General features: G+C 74.4%; 1 protein-coding gene across 2 annotated transcripts; it reads right to left on the reverse strand.

The window, feature by feature from the left end:
• Positions 1 to 537: 537 nt before the first annotated feature.
• Positions 538 to 16,663, reverse strand: DPYSL5 (dihydropyrimidinase like 5). Of its 2 annotated transcripts, XM_072857686.1 has the most exons (13): positions 16,611 to 16,663; positions 10,903 to 11,167; positions 8,971 to 9,129; positions 7,950 to 8,129; positions 7,778 to 7,846; positions 7,402 to 7,446; positions 7,061 to 7,136; positions 6,075 to 6,231; positions 5,149 to 5,290; positions 4,652 to 4,794; positions 4,360 to 4,567; positions 2,676 to 2,844; positions 539 to 1,713 (listed from the first exon to the last, which is right to left on the reverse strand). In XM_072857686.1, exons 2-13 carry the CDS (start codon positions 11,161 to 11,163, stop codon positions 1,628 to 1,630), a joined length of 1,695 nt encoding a protein of 564 aa, XP_072713787.1. In that variant the 5' UTR covers positions 11,164 to 11,167; positions 16,611 to 16,663; the 3' UTR covers positions 539 to 1,627. The 2 variants fall into 2 exon arrangements, with proteins under 2 accessions (XP_072713788.1, XP_072713787.1); XM_072857687.1 differs by lacking the exon at positions 2,676 to 2,844 and having other exon boundaries at positions 538 to 1,713.
• Between the last annotated feature and the right edge of the window lie 4,511 nt (positions 16,664 to 21,174).

A 21,174-nucleotide genomic window follows, 5' to 3' on the forward strand; every position in this document is an offset into this window, starting at 1 on the left:
AACGCCGCTCGGCCGGAGCGCTGGCACCCAGCGATGCCGCAGCCGCCGCCGTCAAGGGACACGTGTGGTGGGGGTCCGTGTGCCGACATTCAGGTTGTCCCGGGGGTGTCCTTGCACGCCCTTGCACGCTCAGGGCGCGTCAGTGCCACCGCCAGCGCTGGGCCGGCAGCGGCAGGGGCTGACCCGGCGTGTCTGTGCCCACACGCGCCCGTGCGTGCCGGGCTGCACGCTGCTCCCTGCCCCCAGCCAGGCTCGGGGCGGGGGGTCTGAGCCCGCACGCCGGGACCCCCCCGCCAGGGGCACCGTCCCGAGGGGCAGCGCGGCGGGGGCTGACGGATGGATGCGCAGCGGGGACGTGGCACGGTCCCAGACCCCGGCAGGGTTGGGGCGCGGGCGCGCGGCCGTGCGCGCCGGGAGGCGGGGGTGACGCAGAGCCCACCGCGTGCCTCCCCCCAGCCGGGACCCCCCAGCCGGCCCCCAAGCAGGCGTCGAGGCGGGCGCTGTGAGAACGGTCTTTAATGAGCAAACAGAAACGTACCGCAGGTTCCTAAAACGGCCAATATGCAACTACCCGGGGGCGGGCAGGACCCCCGCGCTGGGCTGCGCCCGCCCGGGCCCCCCGCACACCTACAGGGACCATCTAGGGGGAAAGTGCACAAGGGACAACTCACATCTGACACTACCCCGGGGACAGGCGGGGGGGAGCAGGGAGCGGGGCCGGGGCACCCGCCGGATAGCACCAGTGCGTGGCCGGGGACGGGGACGGGGACCCTGCTCTGCCGGGGCCACGCGCACCCGGACCCGCACCCCACCGGCACCCGCCGCGGGTGCTCGGGAGCATCGCCGGGCCCGGCAGCCCCAGGGTCCCCGGCAGCCCCGCGGCGGGGAGCGGAGGGGCAGGGGCGAGGGGTGCTCCCGGCACGGCGTGAAACCGGCGGCCACCGTCGCGCGGGGAGGGACGGGGACACGCGTGGGGACCCGCCGAGGAGTTCACGTGCGCGCGCGTGCGATGAACTCCTCACTGAGACCGCGCGCGGCGCGACGCCCGCGTGCGCGCGCGCGCCCGCGGCAGCGAGGAGCCCACCAGCGCTCTCCGCGTGGAGGGATGCACGCGCGCGTGCCGGCGCGCAGCGGCCGGCACCACGCTCGCGCGGGCGCGTCCGTGCTGCGACGCCGCTCGCCGCCGGGGCGTGGGAAGGGCTCGCGCGTCCCGCGTGGGGCCGGGGTGGGAGAGGAGGTGGGGGCCGGAGGGGGTGGGGAGGGCAGAAGGGGGGGTGGGGGGTCCCTGCTTCTCCCCTAACGCTAGTGACACAAACCACTTCAGAGTATTTCCACGTGATGCACAAACAAGTCAAAAATTCACTGATCCAAACCCAACGTGCAAACAGAAAAGGGCCGGGGGAGGCCCACCCGCTGCCCCCGTCCCCTCCGCCGGCCGGGCCGCGGCCCCCCCGGCCACCGGCCCCCCGCGCAGGGCTGCCGGCTCACGCTGCCGGCACGGCCCCGCGGGCAGGACGGGGGCCGGGCAGGGCCCCCCGGTGCGAGGGGAGCCCCGCCGGAGGGGGGTCCCGGGGGGGGCGGCGTGGGGCCGGCGCCTGGTCCTCAGTTGGGGGACAGGTCCCCGGCTCTACCAAATGCCGCTCGACCGGCCTCCGGGGGGAGCGAGAATCCGGGCCGAAGCTCGCTTTGGAACGTGGTCATCGATCTGAGAACCTGCCGGACAGACGGACGGACATCAGGGCCACTGGCGCCGGGGCGAGAGCTCGACGGCCACCCCGGCACCTCCAGCGCGGCCGGCCGCCCCGTGGGGTCCCGGCTCCCACCCCTCCGCCGGCACCGTGGGGAGAGCGGGTGCTCTGCGTCCCCCCGGCTCTCCCGCGGCCCCACTCCCGCCTCGGCCGTGCCGCACGCGGTGGGCGAGCGCCGGAGCACCGGTGCCTCGTGCAGCACCGGCCGTGCGGGGACGGATGCTCGTGACCCCCCAGGCCCCGGCGTCCCACCCCGGGGGGCCAGAGCGGCCCCGGCTCTGCCGGGAGCACCGAGCGGGGTGCCGGCAGGGAGCATCGGTCGAGGCTGCCGGCCCGGCACAGCCAGCGCTGAGCGTGGGTGCCACACGGAGTGCCACAGCCGAGGGAGCAGGACGCAGCCAGCCCCGCTCCTGCCCGAGCACGGCACGCGGCGAGCGTCCCGCCCGGCGCAGGGCAGCGCCACGGCGGCTGCGGGGTGGGACGGCGGGCGCCAGCCGGAGCTGCGGGGATGCCCCCGTCCCTCCGGTCCCGCTCCTGGGGATAAAGGCGCCCACCGGGGCCAAACACAACGCGTGCGCCGGCTCAGTCCCACCCGCCCCGGCCGCCCCCTGCCCGGCACGGAGCCCCACCAGGCGCAGCCACGCGACGGACGGCACACGGATGGACGGACGGACGGGCGAGGGCTGGAGGGGCTGCGGGTCCGGGGATGGGTCAGCTCCCTACTCTGCCACGGGAGCACCGGGGCGGCGCGGCCCCCTGCCCGGGAGAAGGGGGGCTGCACCCCGGGGTGGCGGCGGGGACCCCCCGGGGAGGCGAGTGCCCATTTGGTGCCGGAGAGCCGCCGGATGCGGGGCTGCCGGCGAGCCCCGGGGGGGGGCCGGGCGCGGGGCCGGGCTGCCGGGACCCTCGCTGCGGCCCCGCTCTTACCGGACAGGCTGAAGCTGGACTCGTGGAGGTCCCTCATGCCCCCGTGTCGCGTGGCGGGCCGGGTGGGCGTATCGGCCAGGGGCGTCCCCGTCTCTTTTTTCCCAGCATGCACAACCACGGCCACGTCCCCCAGGTACGGGGTGCGATCCACACCCCGCAGCTTTAAACTCTGCCAGAAGGGAAAGAAAAAGCAGAGAGAGGGTCAGCCCGGGCGGCACTGCGCTGCGGCGGGCGGGGGGCTGCGGCCGGGGCGCGGGGGGGGGAGCACAGGGGTGCCCTGCGGTGCGGGCGGGGTTAGGGGTGCCACTGCCTTACAGCGGGGCGCAGATCAGCCGGGCGCAGGGGGGGAAGCGAGGGGGCTGGGGCACGCACGCCGCGGCTAGGGCGGGGGCCGCGGCGCGGGGAGGGGTGCAGCCAGGGACGAGCGGGATGCGGGCCGGGCTGCGGGGCTCCGGGTGCAGGGGGTGCCGGTGCAGAGCGGTGCCAGGGCAGGGGCAGGCGGGTGACCCCGGCGGCGCAGCCCCTCGCCCCCCGTCCCCCCGGCGATGCCAAGCCGACCCCCCCGCAGCGAGGCGCAGGCGAGTGCTCGGAGTGGCCCGTGCAGGCAGGCCATGCCCCGTGCAGGACCCTGCCGGACTCTGCCCCGAGACCCCCGGCGCTGCCCCCGGCCGCACACAGCTCCGGCCGGGCGCCCCGGCGCTGGGCATCGGCTCCCAGCTCCCCAGGACGGCACTGGGGCCCCCCGGCCGTCCCCTTCCCTCGCAGCATCAGCACCACGTTGAGCCCCCCAGCGTATCCCCCACGGCGCGGGGGCACGGAGGGTCCCCGGTGCCGGGGGCTGCCGGACCACCTGGGTGTCACCCGGGACACCCACAAGTGCAGAGGGGGACAGCGGGGTGGTGGCCGTGCCCCTCGCCCACAGCGGGTCAGCGACGGGGTGCAGGGCCGGCGCCGTGGGATGGGGGCAACGGGGAGGGGGGCCGAGAAGGAGGAGGGGGGCTTCTGCAGCCCTGCCGAGCGTGGGCGAGATCTGCCCTGCAGCCCAGGGGGGCACACGGCCCGGGGACCCCCCTGTCCCAGCCACGCGTGTCCCTGTCCTGGTGCTCACGGGGCCACCGTGAGCTGAGGGACCACCTCAGGGGGGGCTGCAGAGGGGGGACCCAGCAAAGTTCAGAGAGCCCAGGACAGCGGGGGCACGGGGGGCCCCCCGACGCTTGGCACGTGCCTCGCGCGAGCCGGGACGACTGCTGGCCGCAGCAGCGTGCGGGGTGACCGTCCCCAAACCCTCTGCACTGCTGGCACGCGGGCAAGGGCCCAGGGAAGGGCAGGAGCTGGGGGGGGGGGTCCTCCATCGTACGCCCACCAGCAGGGATGCCACTGCCGGCGCTTGCCCCCGGCCGCACGCTGCCGCTGCCGCCCTTCCCCGTCCCCGGCACGAGGCACGCTGCGCTCCCGCCACGCGATGCTCCGGGGTGGTACCGACCACGGCACGGCGTGGCACCGGGGCGGCACGGCACTAGGCGGCACAGACCCGTCCTCCCGGCGTCAGCAGCACCGACCCACGCCGCTGGGACCACTGCGGCCGCCACCTCCCTCGTCCCCGCTGGCAGCTGGGAGCCAGGCACGGCGCAGGCCTGCCCCACGCTGCGGCGCAGCGCCGGCACGGCCCCCGCCACCCCCTTACCTTCTCCCGCTGCACCAGCTTCTTGTAGACGGAGTCCGGGAAGGAGCGGAGCGGGCAGAACTTGCCGGTGCCCTCGGCGCACATGAAGACACCGTTCTCGTAGACCACGCGCCCGCGGCTGATGGTGACCAGGGGCACCCCATGGCACCGCATGTTCTCGTACAGGTTGATGTCCCCCCCCTGCACCTGGGTGCTGGCAGAGATGGTCCTGGGCGGGGGGACGGGGCGGTGAGCGGGTGCCCGGCGGCACGGGGAGCCCGCTCCCCGGCCCCCCCACCCCGGCTGCACCTACTTGGTGGCCTCGGGGTCCCAGACCACGACGTCGGCGTCGGCCCCGGGGATGATCCGGCCCTTGCGGGGGTACAGGTTGTGGATCTTGGCGGCGTTGGAGCTGGTCACGGCCACGAAGCGGTTCTCATCCATCTTGCCCCCGACCTGCCGCCGGAGTAGGGGGGGAGAGGATGTGCCGGGCCGCATCCTGCCCCAGCCCCGCAGCGCCGCCCGGCTGCCTGCGCCCCGTCCCTCGTGCCCTGCGCTGCCCGCCCTGAACCCCCCAAACACCTCGGCGGGGGGCGGCGGGGGGCTGCGGGGGCCGTGCCCCTTGCTGGGACCCACTGGGTTGCACCGGGGAGCACCTCGCCCACCCCCACGCCGGAGGGCAAACACCCCACGGGACGTCCCGTGGGACCCGGGGAAAGGACCCACTGCCGAGCACCCCCCGAGAGCTGGGGGGGGGCAGCCCCGTCCCAGGGGTGCCCGTGGGCGGGGGAGGGGTGCGGGGCCCCGTACCACGCCTCGCTCCCAGATGATGTTCATGCGGTCCTGCACCCCGCTGACGCCGTGGGGGATCTTGGTGAAGTCCTCCTTGCCCATGGCTTTCTGCTTGGTGCTGAAGGGCCGGTGGTCGGAGGCCACGATGTTCAGCGTGTCGCTGCGGGAGGACGGGCAGCGCTGCTGATGGCACGGCCGGGGCGGCTCAGCCACAGCCGGCCGGCGGCGGGGCAGGCAGCCGGGAGCGGGGTGCCCAGGGAGCTCGGCGCCCAGGGAGCGGGGTGCCCAGGGAATGGGGCACCCATGCCGTGGGGTGCCCGGGGAGCTCAGCACCCAGGGAGCAGGGTGCCTGGGGAGTGGGGCATCCATGCCGTGGGGTGCCCGGGGAGCCCAGCGCCAGGAGAGTGGGGTGCCTGGGGAGCTCAGTGCCCGGGTAGTGGGGTGCCTGGGGAGCGGGGTGCCCAGGGAGCCCAGCACCCACACAGTGGGGTGCCTTGGGAGCTCAGCACTTGGGGAGCGAGGTGCTCGGGGAGTGGGTACTCACGCAGTGGGGTACCCAGGGAGCGGGGTGCTCAGGGAGCTCAGCACCTGGGGAGCAGGGTGCCTAGGGAGTGGGGCACCCATCCAGCGAGGTGCCCAGGGAGCTCAGTCCCAGGGAGGGGGGTGCCCAGGGGATGGGGCACCCATGCAGTGGGGTGCCCAGGGAGCTCAGCACCCACGGAGTGGGGCACCCATGCAGCGGGGTGCCTGGGGAGCAGGGTGCCAGAACGCATGGTGCTGGGGTGACGGGGCAGCCAGACGGCGTGGCACCCAGGGGCAGGACGCCTGGGCATGCCGGACACCAGGGAGAGCACCGGCAAGCGTGGCAGCTGGGGAAGGGGGGTGCTGGGAAGCCTGGCCACAGGGAGGGGTGCCCAGGGCGTGGGGTGCCCGGGGTGCCTCACTTGGCGAGCAGGCTCATGAGGTAGGCGGAGGTGTTGGTGTCCAGGCGCAGCGGCGGCACGGTGACGTAGGCGGCGGCGTGGAACCAGTCCTGGTGGTAGTAGTGCAGCCCGGTGAGCGTGGCGTGCGCCGTGGTCGTCTCCGCGTACACCACCTTCCCTGCCGGGGCAGAGGCACACGCGTGGGGCTGGGGGCAGCGGGGCGGGCGTGCAATGGAGGGGCGCGCATGGGCAAGTGTGCGAGGGGCACGCGTGCGCTCTGCCTGTGTCCGTATCTCTGCAGGCAGCGTGTGCCCCCGTCTGGGCATGAGCCCCGTGTCCACGTGTGTGCCCCTGCGTACGCGCGTGCTCACGGCTGGGTCCCGTGTCTGTGCGAGCACAGCTGTGGGTGCCCGGTGGCTGTGGGCCCACGCGTGCACACGTGTCCAAGGGCACGTCCCCACGTGCACACACGTGACCCTCCGTCCGTGTGCCTGTTCCCGCCTGCATCCCTGTCCGTGCAAAAGCCCACGCGCCTCTGCGTGTCCACGGCCCCGTGCCGTGCGTGTCCACGCCTCTGCACGTGACACGTCCCTGCGTGCGCCCACGTCCCTTCGAGCCCACGACCTTCCCGGCGCCCACATTCACCCCGCGTGTGGCCCGTGTCTGTGGGTGTGTCCGTGTCCACGCGTGTGCCCCTTTGCCCACACGTGTCCATGTCGGTGTCCGCCCGCGTCCCTGCGCGTGCCCCGTGTCTGTGACCCCGCAACAGGCTCACGCCCGCGTGCGCACACCCCTCCGCATGTGCCCCGCCACCTCTGCCCGTGTCCCTGCGTGTGCCCACGCGTGTAGGAGCCTCCCACGCAGGGACACCCCGTGCTGCAGGGAGCAGAGCTACAGCACAGGGAGGGGAGCCGGGGGTGATGGAGGTTTTACCCCCCTCCACGCTGAGTCCGGGACCCACGGGGGTCCACGTCCCACCCCACGTCCTGCCCATCCGGGCCCCCTACCTTGCATCTTGGCGGCGGCGATGACGTCCCCCGCAGACATGCTGGAGACGTTCACCAGGTAGACGGGGCAGTGGGTCTGCGGAGAGGGGGTCAGTGTCACCGTCCCTGCGGCGCCCCGGCTCCGTGGGGGGTCCCCGCGCCCCTACCGGGGCGCGGGGACCCCCACGGAGCCGGGGCGCCCACCCCCAGATGCAGCGAAGGGGGATGCCCCAGCCGCAGGAGGAGGTGGGATGCCCACCGCGCACCGGCAACGGCACACCCAGCTCGCTCCGGGTGGGGACCCCGGCACGGACCTCCGGCAGCGGGGTGCAGTCCTGGCCACCCGGCTCGGGACCACTCACCCTGTTGGCAATGGTGATGACGCGGTGCGTGGCCTCGGCTTCCAGCTGCGGAGAAAGCGGGCAGTGAGACGCACGGCACGGCACGGCAAAACGCCCCAGCCGGGGCGCGGTGCGGGGCCAGGCCCGGTGGCACCGATGGGTGGGTGGGTGGGTGGTGCGAGGATGGGTGTGCAGATGGGTGCATGGGCAGGCGTGCTGGTGCACGGACGGGTGTGCTGGTGGTGCAGAGATGGGTGTGCGAACGGTTGCGCAGATGGCGAGCAGATGGGTGCACGGACGGCACAGACGGGTGCACGGGCAGTGCCAGCTATGAGGATGCCCCGGAGCACCGGGCCACCGCCTGTGCAGGGACTCGGGGACGCCAGCGGTCACCTACCTCTTCGGGCCGGCTGATCTCGATACCCTCCGGCCCCGTGATGCCCAGGTCCAGCGCCTCCTTCGCTCCCTGAGGAACGGGGTGGGGGGGTGTCAGGGTGGGGGTGACACGGGGGGGGCTCTGCCCCATCGCTGCCGGGCCCCTGCGGGCACCCCGGGGCCCCAGCACCCACCTCAGCCACCAGCTCGCCGTTCTCGGCGTGGACCCGGGCGATGGCCCCGATATCGCGGCAGGCGCGGAAGACCTGGTAGAGCTCGCTGTCCCGCAGCATGTACAGGTCCTTGTAGGTCATGAACATCTGGAAGGAGTTCACCCCCTTCTCCCGCACCAGCGTCTCCATCTCCGCCTTCACCTGCGCCGGGACGGGGGGTCAGCGCGGTGAGGGGGGGGGACACGGTGGCTCTGGGGTGCGTGGGCAGCCATGGGACCCCCCCCCCCCCCCCGCCATGGGGCAGGGACCGACACTTCGCCCTCGGGGACGCGAGATGCAGGATTTGTGCACGCACCCCGGGGCGATCTGGGGAGCGACAGATGCTGGGGGGGAGCGGGGGGGATTTTGCTTGCCGTGTCACGCTGTGATCTGGCCCCGGCCTGGCCGGATCCCCGGTGTGCCGGTGCTGGGATGCACCCGGGGGGGGCACCCGCTCCATCCCCATCCATCCCCTGCTCTGCCTGCGGAAGGTCCAGCCGGGCCGTGGGGTACGCAGGGGCTGGGGTCTCCCGGCAGCGCGGCCGGGAGCAGCCCGGCTCAAGCCAGGCCTGATCCTGCTCCGGCAGCTTCGGCGGGGATTGCAGGGGCTGAGCGTGCCGTGGGACGGGGTCCGGGCACTGAGCAGGGCCGGCCCCCACGGGGGTCGGTGCCGCAGGATGGGGTCCTGTGTCCCCCCCCCCCAAGCTGGGACCGCCGTGCCCGGGCGCCCCGGTCCCCGCCACGGCGCGGCAGCACCTTCCCCGCCCCAGAGAGGGGCTCAGCCCCGCGGGGACCCCCTGCCCTGCTGAGCCCGGATCAAGGCAGCTCAAAAGGCAGCCTGGGGGCTCAGCCCAGCCCACCCCAACAAGCAGCTAAGGGGATCAGCGGGGCCGGGAATTAGCCCCGGCCGCAGCAGCTGCTCCCGTGCACCACGGCCCCGGCACCCGCCTCGCTGCGCCGGGGTCAGAGCCTCGCTGTGCCGGCGCGGCACGGGCAGACTCACCTTGGGCGCCCACCAAGTGATGCCCATGTGCAGGGCGTAGTCGCAGCAGACCTTGGGGTCGGCCAGGCTGCGGCACTTCTCGTAGGCGTCCAGCAGCGAGGTCTCCTTGTCGGGCAGGACGTGGCCGATGACCATCGTCGTCCCTCCCACCAGGGCTGCCTGCGGGCGACGGGGACAGCGGTGGCGGGGGGCCAGGATTCGCCCCACCGGGTGCTGCCCAGGCCGTGGGGCGGCAACTAATCCTTGCCCGGCTACGAGCAGGGCTGATCCCCGGGCGGCGGGGCTGGGACAGCCACGTTCAGGGCACGGCGTTTCCGCGGGCAGGCGCGGGCGCTGGGCTGGGCACCGTTGCCGGCAGGGAGCCCCCCACATCACCCTGGGGTGCAACCGCCCCCCCACAGCGCTCCGGCCCTGCCTGTGGCTGCCCGGTTGCGGCCACACATCTGGGCGCATGACACATCTGGGGAGCCCCATCCTGCTGCCCGCCGGGGCACTGACTGGCCCCCCCCCAGCACCAACCACGGGATTTGGGGTGCCAGGAGGACGCCCTGCCTGGGCTGCCCCATGGGCCCGGGCACTGCAGCCCCCCCAGCTGCACCCCCAGTGCGGGGCCCGATCCGGGATAGGGCTGCCTGGGCCAGGCAGCATGGGGGCCGCAGGGAGAGCCCCCCCGCCGCGGCACGCGTGGGCAGCAGGGCGGGTGCTGTCGCGCCCGGCGGCGTCCCCGGCTCACCCGGCCCGGCTAATCCCCAAAGCTCCTTTACCAATTGGCCCTCACGGGCTGGTGCGGGCCGGTGGTCAGGAGCAAGCACGGCACGGGGTGCCCGCGGTCGCTGCACCGGCCCCCTGCCCTTCGGCACTGTGCCGCGGCGTGGGGCCTGCCCTGGCCCCCCACCCCTTTGCTGCCGCAGCCGCGGCAGAGCGGAGCCCCCTGCCCAGGGATGCTGGGCACCCCGGGGCCAGGCACAGCCGGCACCAGCCCGGCACAATGGCTGCTCTGTGCAGGGTGCTGGGGACAGCCAGCCCCGGCGCTGCCCGGGACAAGCCCGCGCCGGCCCCTCGACATCCCCAGGCAGCGGCACCCGGTGCGCGGCACCGCCGGCCCGCGGCAGGGCCCTTGCCGCAACGGGGAGGGCCCCGAGCCAGGCTGAGGGACACCGCAGCGTCCCCGTGGCAGCCTCGCTGCTACAGGTGCCTCCGGCCAAGCCAGGCCCGGACTTGCCGTGCCCTGGTCTGGAGCTGGACGAGCATCCCCCTCGGCGGGGTCTGCGGGCACCGAGGGCTCCCGGCGCGGGGCAGCGCCTTTGCTGCGGGCAGCGGGGCTGAACCCCGCAGGGACTGTCCCTGCCGGCGCGCCCACCCCTCTGCTCGCCCTGCCGGGGCTGGCAGCAGACGTGGCCGGGCAGCGGAGCCGGGCTCCCAGCTGCCTGAGCCGGGGGCTCATCTGCCGGAAAGCGGCATCTTTCACTCGCTGCCCCGTGCCAGCAGCGTCGGCTCATGGGGGGCACGGCCAGCGGCACGCAGGGAGCCGCGGGAGCGGAGGGGCTCCGTGCCGGCACGGGGTGCCACGGCCCCGGCGAGGAAGGAGGACGCTCACAGCAAGGGGAGCTGATGGATGGGGACACGGGGACAGCCTGCGCACGGTGCCAGGCTGCCGGGGAGTTGATGCAGCCGGCTGCCCGCAGTGCCGGGGCAGCGAGCCTGCCCACGCCACGCAGCTCCTGCCAGCGGAGCCCGGCCGCTGAATGCTTTGGCCTGCCCGGCATCCCCCTCGGCCGGGGCTGCTCCGTGCCGACCCCCTGCGGCACCCGCCGGTACCCCGGGGGGCAGGGAGCCCTCCCCAGGCTGGGAGCCAGCCCACCCGCCGGGGGCTCGGGGTGCGGGCAGAGCGTGCAGGCAGCACGCCCGGGGGCGGCCGCGGCCGGGCGGTACCTTGGTGCCGTGGTAGAAGTCGTCCACGCAGGTGGCGTTCATGAAGGTCTGGTGGAAGTGGGTGCTGGTGTCGATGCCGCCGGGGATGACGAGCTTGCCGGTGGCGTCGATGACCTTGGCCCCGCCGGGGATCATGAGCTCGCGGCCCACTTGCTGGATGATGCCGTTCTCGATGTAGACGTCCGCCTCCAGCGTGCAGTCGTCATTCACCACCTTCCCCCCCTTGATGAGGATCCGCATGGTGGCCGCGTTGGCGAGCATGGCGCTGTGAGGACAGGCATCAGCCCTGCGGTGGCCGCTGGGTGCCCCCGTCCCGCGCAGCCCCCCGGGGCCGGGGGGGGCTCACCCCCGTCGCCCGCCCCTGGGGGTCCCGGGCTGGCACGGTGCTGCCGCCGTGGGGGCGAGTCCCCCTTCCTGGCACGGGGACGCGGCGCAGGCAGGCAGGGCTGCGGGCAGCCCCGCGGCTGCGCATCCGCCATGCCCGTCCCCGCCCTGGGCCATGTCAACACTGGATTATCCCAGGAAATCCGCGGCAAGGGGGGGGCCCCGGGCGCCGGGTCAGGGGCTGCCGCCCTGCCGAGCCCCCCTGCTCCGGTGACGTGAGCCTGTGCCCCGGCCGGCGCTGCCCGCCCCACGGCCCCAGCACCCGGAGCCAGCCACGGAGTGGGGCTGCCGGACCCCTGCCCCTGCCAGCCCCGCGCGCTGCTCCCCCTCGCTCCCCCCGGCTGCGGGCAGGGACCCCAGGGCGAGGGAGGGGGCCAAGCCCCGGCTGCCGGTGCCGTGCGTGCCGAGGGGACGCTGCCGGGGCTTCTCCCTGGGGTGCGAGCGCCCGTGCTTGGGGCAGGCTGCCCGCCTCGTCCTGGTGGCACCGTGGGGTGGCTGGGGCCGGCATGGAGAGCGCTGGGGCTAGCACCGCTCGCCGGGGCCTCTGCCCCACGGCCCCGCAGAGTGCCAGCTCTGCCGGAGCCCCCCACGCTGCCCCAGCGCCGCCTTCGCCCCCCCCGGCAGCGAGGGGCGTCCCCAGACGCGATCTATAATCGATTTGGTAGATGAAGGTCAAACGCCATCGACCCGTCTGAGCAGGGACGGCACGCGACGGCTGTGCGGGCACCCCGGGAGCACGTCCCACCCTGGGGGCACGAGGTGGGCTGGGACCCCCCCCCAGAACCGCCCCCCCCCCGGCGACCCCACTGCAGGGACCCCCCTAGGCACCCCCCCAGGGACCCCAGCGGTGCTGCCCGAGCAGGGCCGTGCCCCGGCGGTGCCGCCTCCCCTCCTCCAGACAAGGGCCAGGGCACGCGTGTGGGCAGCGTGGCGCTGCCCGGCCTCGCCGGCACGACCACGGGGCAAAGCCCACGGCAGCGCCGGCTGCGGCTGACCCGCGCCGAGCAGCCCTGGCTGCCGCGGGGCAAGCAGGGCCCCGGCGCCCACCCCACCGCGGTGTCCCTGGACGGGGACGGCGCACGCTGCCCCTGCCGCAACGCCGGGGCCAGCACCGGGCCACGGGGCAGGGGATGCTGGTGGCGGCGGCACGGTCCCTCGTGGCAAGGGGCCGGCCCGGTGCCCCCACAGCCCGGCCGCCGCTCCGCGTGGGCGCTGGGGCTGGGGCCGGGGCACTGCTCCGAAGGGACTGTCCTGAGCACGTGCCAGCGATTCCCCGCCGCCCGGTGAAACGCTGGCTCGGCAGCAAATGGCTTCCCCGCGCGCCGGACCTGGTGGAGAGCCGCGGTGGCCGGCGGGGCTGCGCTGGGCCCTGCCGGCAGCTGAGCATTCCTGGCGCCACGGGCAGGAGCAGCTGCCCGGGGAGGGCGAACGGCTGCGCCCACCGCAGGGCCACAACCGCGCCGGGGCTGGGGGGCACCGGGAGCCCTTCCCGGGCCGGCTCGTGCCCTGGGGCTCTGCCACGGCAGTGCCAGCAAGCCCGGTGCCGGCCCGTGCCTCGTCCCACTGCTCTCACCCCGGCACAGGACCGCAGCGAGCACCTGCCGGGGTCCCGCGGGCAGCCCCCCGCCACAGGGAACGCTCCTGGGAAAGGCGGCCCTCGCCTTGCCGGGAATGCCGCCGCCGTGCACAGCTGTGCCGGCTGCCGAGAGGCGGCAGGGGAAAATGGGTCCCAGAGGGGCCCGGGCGGGATGGCAGCGACCTTCCTGCCGTCAGGAGCTCCTCCTGCAGCGTGCCGGGCCGCCACGGCACGCCGGGTGCCGGCACCCCCCAGCCCCGGGCTCTGCCTCGGGCACCCAGGGAAGCCCCCGCCCCGTGCAAGGGCTGCGCTGGGGGCACCCGGCCCCACGGCTGCGCTTGCCGGCCCCAGGGGGACGAGGGGGGACAGCCCCAGCCGGAGACCTGCCGAGCCCCCGCGCCAGCAGCAGCCGGGATGGGGAGAGATGTCGGGGCAGAGACCGACCTTGGCGGGGTGAGGGACCGCGGTGGGGCCCACTGCTCCCCCCCAAGCCCCCCCCCAGGACCCCAGGGCAAGGGTGGGCCGGGCAGGACGGCACTCGCGTGGCGCAGGAACGGGGGTGTGGGAGAGAAGTGGCGCACGGCACCCCGAGATGAAAGCGGGTTGCCGTGACGGACAGATCTGGAGCACGGCAGCGCACGGGGAGGCAGCCTGCGCCGGCTCCCAGGGGGGCCGCGGCACCCCCCCGCCGTGCGGCACGGGCAGGGCCAGCCCGGCACGGGTGGGACGGGAGCGAGGAGGGCACGGGTCCCCACAGCCATGCCCCAGCCTCGCCTGCCCCGCTCCCCACAGCAGCTCGGGGGTTGGGTGACTGTGCCCCCCAAGTCACGGTGCCCCCGCTGTGCCCTGGCCTGCCCCGGGGTCCCTGCCGGCACTCACCGTGGGGCCCTGCCGGCACGGCACGGCCACGCTGCCGGACACGGCCCAGCTGCCAGCTGGACTCGGGGGGTCCGGCACAGGCGGGCGGGTGGGCTCCCCGGCCCCGCAGGTGAGGTGGGGGAGAGGGTGGCTGCCATGGGTGTGCCGGAAGGGGGTGAGCGTGGCAGAGCGTGGCAGAGCGTGGCAGAGCACTGGCTGTGGGGACGGAGCATCGCCCGAGGACACAGGCGAGGGCGAGCCCGGCGTGGGCTGGACACGATGCGCAGAGAAGGGCTGGCAGCTCAACACGCTGCCCGTGGCCTTGGCCACCACGGAGCCGCCCACGCCGTCACCACCGCGCTGCCCCCACCCCGCTGCGCCGGGCCGCTTTCCTGCCCCCTGCTCGGGGACCCGGTCGGCCACCCCCCCACACACACACCCAGCCCCGGGAGAGCCCTGCCGCCCCCCGCCTCCTGCACCACCAGCCACCGCTCCAGCCGGCTTGCCGGTCCCCGTGCCCAGCCCAGGCCGCCCGCCGCGGACGGCCTGGCACGCCGGTTCCTCCCAGTTCCCACCCAGTGTGTGTCCCCCCCCCCGGGTCACACCCGGTGTCCCCCAGCTCACACCGAGCGCTCCCCGGGACTCTGCCCCTCCGTCCCCCAGCCCATGCTGCGGTGCCAGCGCGGCACAGCCCTCCCCAGCAGCGCCAAGGCTCTCGCCCGCGCCCCGGCGAGCCGCCGCGACGCGGTGTGGCACAGCCGGCGGCAGGCGGTGGCTGCTCGCCGAGGCGGCAGGCGGGAGGTTTCTGCGAGACGACAGGTTCCCCGGGCAGGGCAGAAACGCAGCGTCAGCACCGGGGGGGGCCGCCGCAGGCGTCCTCGGGGACCCCCCCCGCCCGGCCCTGCCACCGCAGCCGGCACCCCCGTGCCGCAGGCCCCCGGCCCGGCTGCCCACGGGCGCTGCCGGCAGCCTGGCCGAGCCCCGGGAGGCGGCGGGGGGGGCCGCGGCGGTGCTTCCCGGCATACAAAGCAGCGCGGCCATCTCGGGGGGCTCGCGGCCCCCCCAGCGCCCGCCGGCTGCTCCGGCGGCCCCGAGCCGTGGGGGCCGGCGGGGCGGGGGCGCGCGGGGACAGCTGTGACCCCGGGAGGACAAAGGGACCCCTGCCCCGGCGGGGGCTGCCGGGGGGGGGGGCACCTGTTGGGGCCGGGGCGGCCGCCGGGCCCGGCCTTTGTGCCGGGACGGTGGGGATGCGGCGCGGCCGCGCGGAGCCGCATTGTGCGGCGAGGCCGGGCCAGGCGAGGCCAGGCGAGGCCGGGGGCTGCTCCTGGGCCCGGCCCGCTGCGGCCCCTCCGCCGCCCACCGCTTTTGTCTGCGCCGGCGAGAGCCCCGGCCCCCGCCCTGCCCGGCACCCACCCCCCGGCTGCGGCTGCCCCGCCGGGGCCCTGCCAGGGACCCTCCTTTGTCAGGGGCCCGGGCTCGGTGACCGTCCCCTCCCGGGGCGGGATGGGCCCCGCCGGTGACACCAAGCCGCGACCACCGCCTGTCCCCGGCCGGCGGCGGCAGCCGGGCGGGCGTCGCCCCCCCGCCACGGAGATGGGGGTCACGACGGCCACGTCCGTGTGTCCCCCCCCCGCCCCGTCCCCCAGCCCGGCCACTTCCCCGGCTCCGTTTCGGACGCAGCCAGGCCGGGAGCCGGCGTCCCCGCACCGGTGCGGCACCAGGGGCCCTGGGCCGCCCTGCCCCGCCGCCGGGGCCCTGCCAACCGCCCCCCCCCTCCCCGCGCCGGGGTGACCGAGCCGCCACCCCGGCAGGGACGGGGAGCGCGGGCTCTGCCCCGCGGTGACCGGGGGACCGCGACCCACGGGCGAGGGGCCGGGGCCGCTGCGGTGCCGCCGAGCCCAGGGGGCCGCGGGCGAGCGAGCAGCCGGGCCCGGTCCCCGCGGGCACCCGCTCACGGCCCGGCCGCACCCGAGCCGCGGCAGCGGGGAGCCGGGCGCCCGCCGGGATCCCCCGGCCCCGCTGCGCGGTCCCGCCCGCAGCCGGCCCGGCCCCAGGTGTGCCGGCACTGCGGCAGGCCGGCGGCCCGGGCGGGGCGGGGCGGGGGGAACCGGCCCGGGGCTGCGGGGGTCCCCGGGCGGAGAGCGGGGCCGCGGGGCGCCGGCGGGGCGCGGCGCCGGCGGGGCGCAGCCCCGGGCCCGGTGCGGGGCGCGGGGCGGGGCGGGGGGAAGAGCCGAGGGCGGCCGCGGCGATGCTGCGGCGGGGCCCCGGTGCGCGGCTCCCGGGGGCGCGGCTGGTGCCGGCCCCGCCAGCCCCGGGGCGGCCCCGCAGACAAAGCCCGGTGCCGCCCAGCACAAAGGATGCTCCGAGCCGGGGCGGGGCCGCCCGGGAGCCCCCCGCGGAACAATGGGCCGGGCCCGGCGGGACCCCCGCCCGCCGCCGCCGCCGCCGCGCTCCGGCCGCCCCGCAGCGCCCCGGGGCCCCCGCTCCTCCGCGCCCCGCGCACCTGCCGCTCCGCGCGCGGTCGCGACACGGCGCCGACGAGGGAGCCGGGCCCGCTCGGGCGGGGCGGCCCCGTCGCCACGCCCCGCCGAGGCAGCCCCTCGCGCTGTCGCGACACCGCCGCCCTGTCGCGACAGGTGACTCGCCGTACGTGGGCGGGGGCCGCACGCAACCTTCCTGCCCCGCAATAGCCCGCGAGGCGCCCCGCGCGGGGGTGGCGGGGCGCTCCCCCTCCTCGCCTGTCGCGACATCCCCGCCCGTCGCGATACACGCACCTGTCGCGATTGTCCCACCCGTCGCGATACGGCCGCGACAAGCCAGGGCCCGCCGGAGCGGGAGCGTGAGGGAACTCAGCCCAGCCCAGCCCAGCCCAGCCCAGCCCCGCCGGTACCTCCCGCTCCGCTGCGCTCCCGCTCCGGCTGCGCCCGCCGCGCTCCCCGTCCGCGATCGCCTCTCACCCAAACCTGCGCGAAGGGGGCGGGGCCTGCCCGCCGCCTCGGCCAATCGCCTCCCGTCTTTCCCGCTGGGGGCGGGGTCGGACCCCCCAGCAGGGTGCGCTGCGCGCGGCCTGACTGACAGGCGGACAGGGCGGGGCCGGCGCCCAGGACCCCGCCCAGCGGCGGCCACCTGCCCGCGCGGTTGCCGTGGCGACGGGAGCCGGCACAAAGGCGCGCGGGGGCGGCCCCGGGTCACCCCGGACCCCCGGCAGCGGTGGCTCCTCCCCATGGCCCCCATAGCCCCCATGGCCCCCATAGCCCCCATGGCCCCGCCATAGCCCCCCCATGGCCCCCCATAGCCCCCATGGCCCTCCATGGCCCCTCCATGGCCCCCATAGCCCCCATGGCCCCGCCATAGCCCCCCATGGCCCCCCATAGCCCCCATGGCCCTCCATGGCCCCTCCATGGCCCCCATAGCCCCCATGGCCCCCCATGGCCCCCATGCCCCCCCATAACCCCCCATGGCCCCCCATGGCCCCACCATAGCCCCCCCATGGCCCCCCATGGCCCCCCCATAGCCCCCCATGGCTCTCCATGGCCCCCCATAGCCCCCCATGGCCCCCCCATAGCCCCCATGGCCCCCATGGCCCCCTCATGGCCCCGCCGTAGCCCCCCCATGGCCCCCTCATGGCCCCCCATAGCCCCCATGGCCCCCATGGCCCTCCATAGCCCCCCATGGCCCCCCATAGCCCCCATGGCCCTCCATGGCCCCTCCATGGCCCCCCATAGCCCCCCCATGGCCCCTCATGGCCCCGCCATAGCTCCCCCATGGCCCCCCATAGCCCCCATGGCCCTCCATGGCCCCTCCATGGCCCCCCCATAGCCCCCCATGGCCCCCCATGACCCCCCATGCCCCCCCATAACCCCCATGGCCCCCCATGGCCCCACCATAGCTCCCCCCATGGCCCCCCATGGCCCCCCATAGCCCCCCATGGCTCTCCATGGCCCCCCCATAGCCCCCCATGGCCCCCCATGGCCCCCCCATGGCCCCCCCATAGCCCCCATGGCCCCCATGGCCCCGCCGTAGCCCCCCATGGCCCCCCATGGCCCCCATAGCCCCCATGGCCCTCCATGGCCCCCTCCATGGCCCCCCACAGCCCCCCCATGGCCCCCATAGCCCCCATGGCCCCCCATGGCCCTGCCATAGCCATAGCCCCCCCATGGCCCCCCATGGCCCCCCATGGCCCCCCATGGCCCCACCATAGCCCCCATGGCCCCCCATGGCCCCCCATAGCCCCCATGGCCCCCCATGGCCCCCCATGGCCCCACCATGGCCCCCCATGGCCCCCCATAGCCCCCCATGGCTCCCCATGGCTCCCCCATAGCCCCCATGGCCCCCATGGCCCCCCCATGGCCCCCCCATAGCCCCCATGGCCCCCATGGCACTCGATGGCTCCTCCCCATGGCCCCCCACCCCCCTCATGCCCCCCAATGGGACCCCATGGCCCCCCATAGCCCCTCCCGACAGCCCATCCGTGACACCCCCTGTGGCACCCAGTGGCCCTCCCATGGCCAGTAGCACCCAGAACGGCCCAGCAGCACCCAGTAACACCCAGCAGTGCCCAGTGCAGCCCAGTGCTGCCCAGTAACACCCAGTACAGCCCAGCAGTGCCCATTACAGCCCAGTAACACCCAGCAGTGCCCAGCACAGCCTGGCAGGCCCCATCAGCACCCAGTACAGCCCAGTATCGTCCAGTACAGCCCAGTAACACCCAGTAGTGCCCAGTACAGTCCAGTAATACCCAATAATGCCCAGCACAGCCTGGCAGAGCCCATCAGCAACCAGTACAGCCCAGTATCATCCAGTACAGCCCGGTAACACCCATCAGCACCCAGTACAGCCCAGTGGTGCCCAGTAACACCCAGTACAGCCCAGCAGTGCCCAACACTGCCCAGTAACACCCAGTAGTGCCCAGTACAGCCCAGTAACACCCAGTAATGCCCAGCACAACCTGGCAGGTCCCATCAGCACCCAGTACAGCCCAGTATCGTCCAGTACAGCCCAGTAACACCCAGCAGTGCCCAGCACAGCCTGGCAGGTCCCATCAGCACCCAGTACAGCCCAGTATTGTCCAGTACAGCCCAGTATTGTCCAGTACAGCCCAGTAACACCCGGTAATGCCCAGCACAGCCTGGCAGGTCCCATCAGCACCCAGTACAGCCCAGTGGTGCCCAGTAACACCCAGTACAGCCCAGCAGTGCCCAACACTGCCCAGTAACATCCAGTAGTGCCCAGTACAGCCCAGTGGTGCCCAGTAACACCCAGTACAGCCCAGCAGTGCCCAGTAGTATCCAGTATAGTCCAGTAACTCCCAGCCTGGCAGATCCCATCAGCACCCAGTACAGCCCAGTATTGTCCAATACAGCCCGGTAACACCCAGTAACACCCAGTACAGCCCAGTAGTGCCCAACACTGCCCAGTAACACCCAGTAGTGCTCATTACAGCCCAGTACAGCCCAGTATTGTCCAGTATAGCCTGGTAACACCCAGCAGTGCCCAGTACAGCCCTGTAGTGCCCAACACTGCCCGGTAACACCCAGTAACACCCAGTACAGCCCAGTATTGTCGCGTACAGCCCGGTAACACCCAGTACCACCCAGTGCAGCCCAGCCCATGCCAGCAGCCCCAGGCACCCAGCGTGTGGGGACGGGACGCAGCAGGACATGGCGGTGCTGCTCCCGCCCCGTCCCCTGTGCGCAGCCCGGGGCCGGTGGCACGGCGCACCCGCGCGCAGGACGCTCCCTCGGTGCCGGGGCTGGCGCACGGGGTGGGGACACAGGGCTGGGTCAGGGGTGCTGGAGGGACCCGCTGGCCCGTCCGTCCCTCGCCGGCCCCTGTCCCTGCCCCGTCCCCGTCCTGTCCCGGCTGTGCCGCCCCGTCCTCGGGGACTGCCCGGCTCTGCCAGGTCCCTTTCCAGGTCCCTGGACCCCGTCCCTCCGCCCCTCCCAGGCCAGCGCTGCATCCCCTGAGCGTCCTGGTGGCCTCGACGTCCCCGAGCATCTTCGTGGCTCAGCGTCTCGGCTGAGCTCGCTCCTGGTTTTTGATGTCCTCCTTGTACTGGAGGGCACGGAGGGGGGGCTCCAGTTCGGGTTGTGTCTGCCAGGACCCCCACGTCCCCTCCAGCAGCGCCGTCCCCAGCCTGTATCGCTGCCAGGGGCTCTGCCTGCCCGGGGCAGGACTTTGCATTTGTCCTTGTAAGGTCCCTGCTGGCCTGTTCCTCCAGCCTGGCTCGGTCCCACTGGTGGCAACTCTGCCCTTGAGTGACTGGGCCTCACAAATTTGGTTGTCACAGAGTGGTTTGGGTGGGAAGGGACCTTCAAAGGCCATCCAGTCCAACCCCCTGCCACGAGCAGGGACATCTTCAACCAGAGCAGGTTGCTCAGAGCCCCGGCCAACCTGCCCTGGAATGTTTCCAGGGATGGGGCATCGACCACCTCTCTGGGCAACCTGGGCCAGTGCCTCACCACCCTCAGCGTAAAACATTTCTTCCTTAGATCTAGTCTGAATCTCCCCTCTCTTAGTTTAAAACCATTCCCCCTTGTCCTGTCACTACAGGCCCTGCTAAAAAGTCTGTCCCCATCTTTCTTACGAGCCCCCTTCAGGTACTGGCAGGCTGCTGTAAGGTCTCCCTGGAGCCTTCTCTTCTCCAGGCTGAACAACCCCAGCTCTCTCAGCCCTTCCTCACAGCAGAGGTGTTCCAGCCCTCTGACCATTTTCGTGGCCTCCTCTGGACCCGCTCCAGCAGGTCCATGTCTTTCCTGTGCTGAGGACCCCAGAGCTGGACGCAGCACTGCAGGGGGGGTCTGGCCAGAGCGGAGTCGAGGGGCAGAATCCCCTCCCTCGCCCTGCTGGCCACGCTGCGGGTGATGCAGCCCAGGACACGGTTGGCTTTCTGGGCTGCGAGCGCACATTGCCGGCTCATGTCCAGCTTTTCACCCACCAGTACCCCCAAGTCCTTCTCCGCAGGGCTGCTCTCAATCCCTTCACCCCCAGCCTGTATCGACATCGGGGGTTGCCCCGACCCGGGTGCAGGACCTTGCCCTTGGCCTTGTTGGCCCTCAGGAGGTTCCCACGGGCCCTGGGGATGCCAGTCCCCGCTCCAGCACAGCGACTGCAAGCGCGTTCCCCGCAAACCCCAGCGAGTGCTGCCCGGCCGCTCCGACAGCCCGGGACCCCGATGCGGTGCCCTTCGGCACCCGCTCACCGCCAGCCCCCGGCAGAGCGCGGCTCCCCAGGCTGCCCACCGCACCCACCGCTCGCCCACCCACCAGACCCCGCGTCCCGGCTCCGGCCGCGCAGGGATGTGACATTTGCCGTTCTCCACCCGTCAGGGATGTCCCCCTGTCCCCATCACCTTCTGGCGATGACCGAGAGGGGCTCACAGGGCTCTCGGCAGCCCATGGGCACCCTTGGGTGCGGCACCTCGGGTCAGGGTGTCTCAGGAGAGCCCCAGCCCG

Source organism: Ciconia boyciana, chromosome 3 (assembly GCF_034638445.1).
Source record: "Ciconia boyciana chromosome 3, ASM3463844v1, whole genome shotgun sequence".
NCBI lineage: Eukaryota > Metazoa > Chordata > Aves > Ciconiiformes > Ciconiidae > Ciconia > Ciconia boyciana.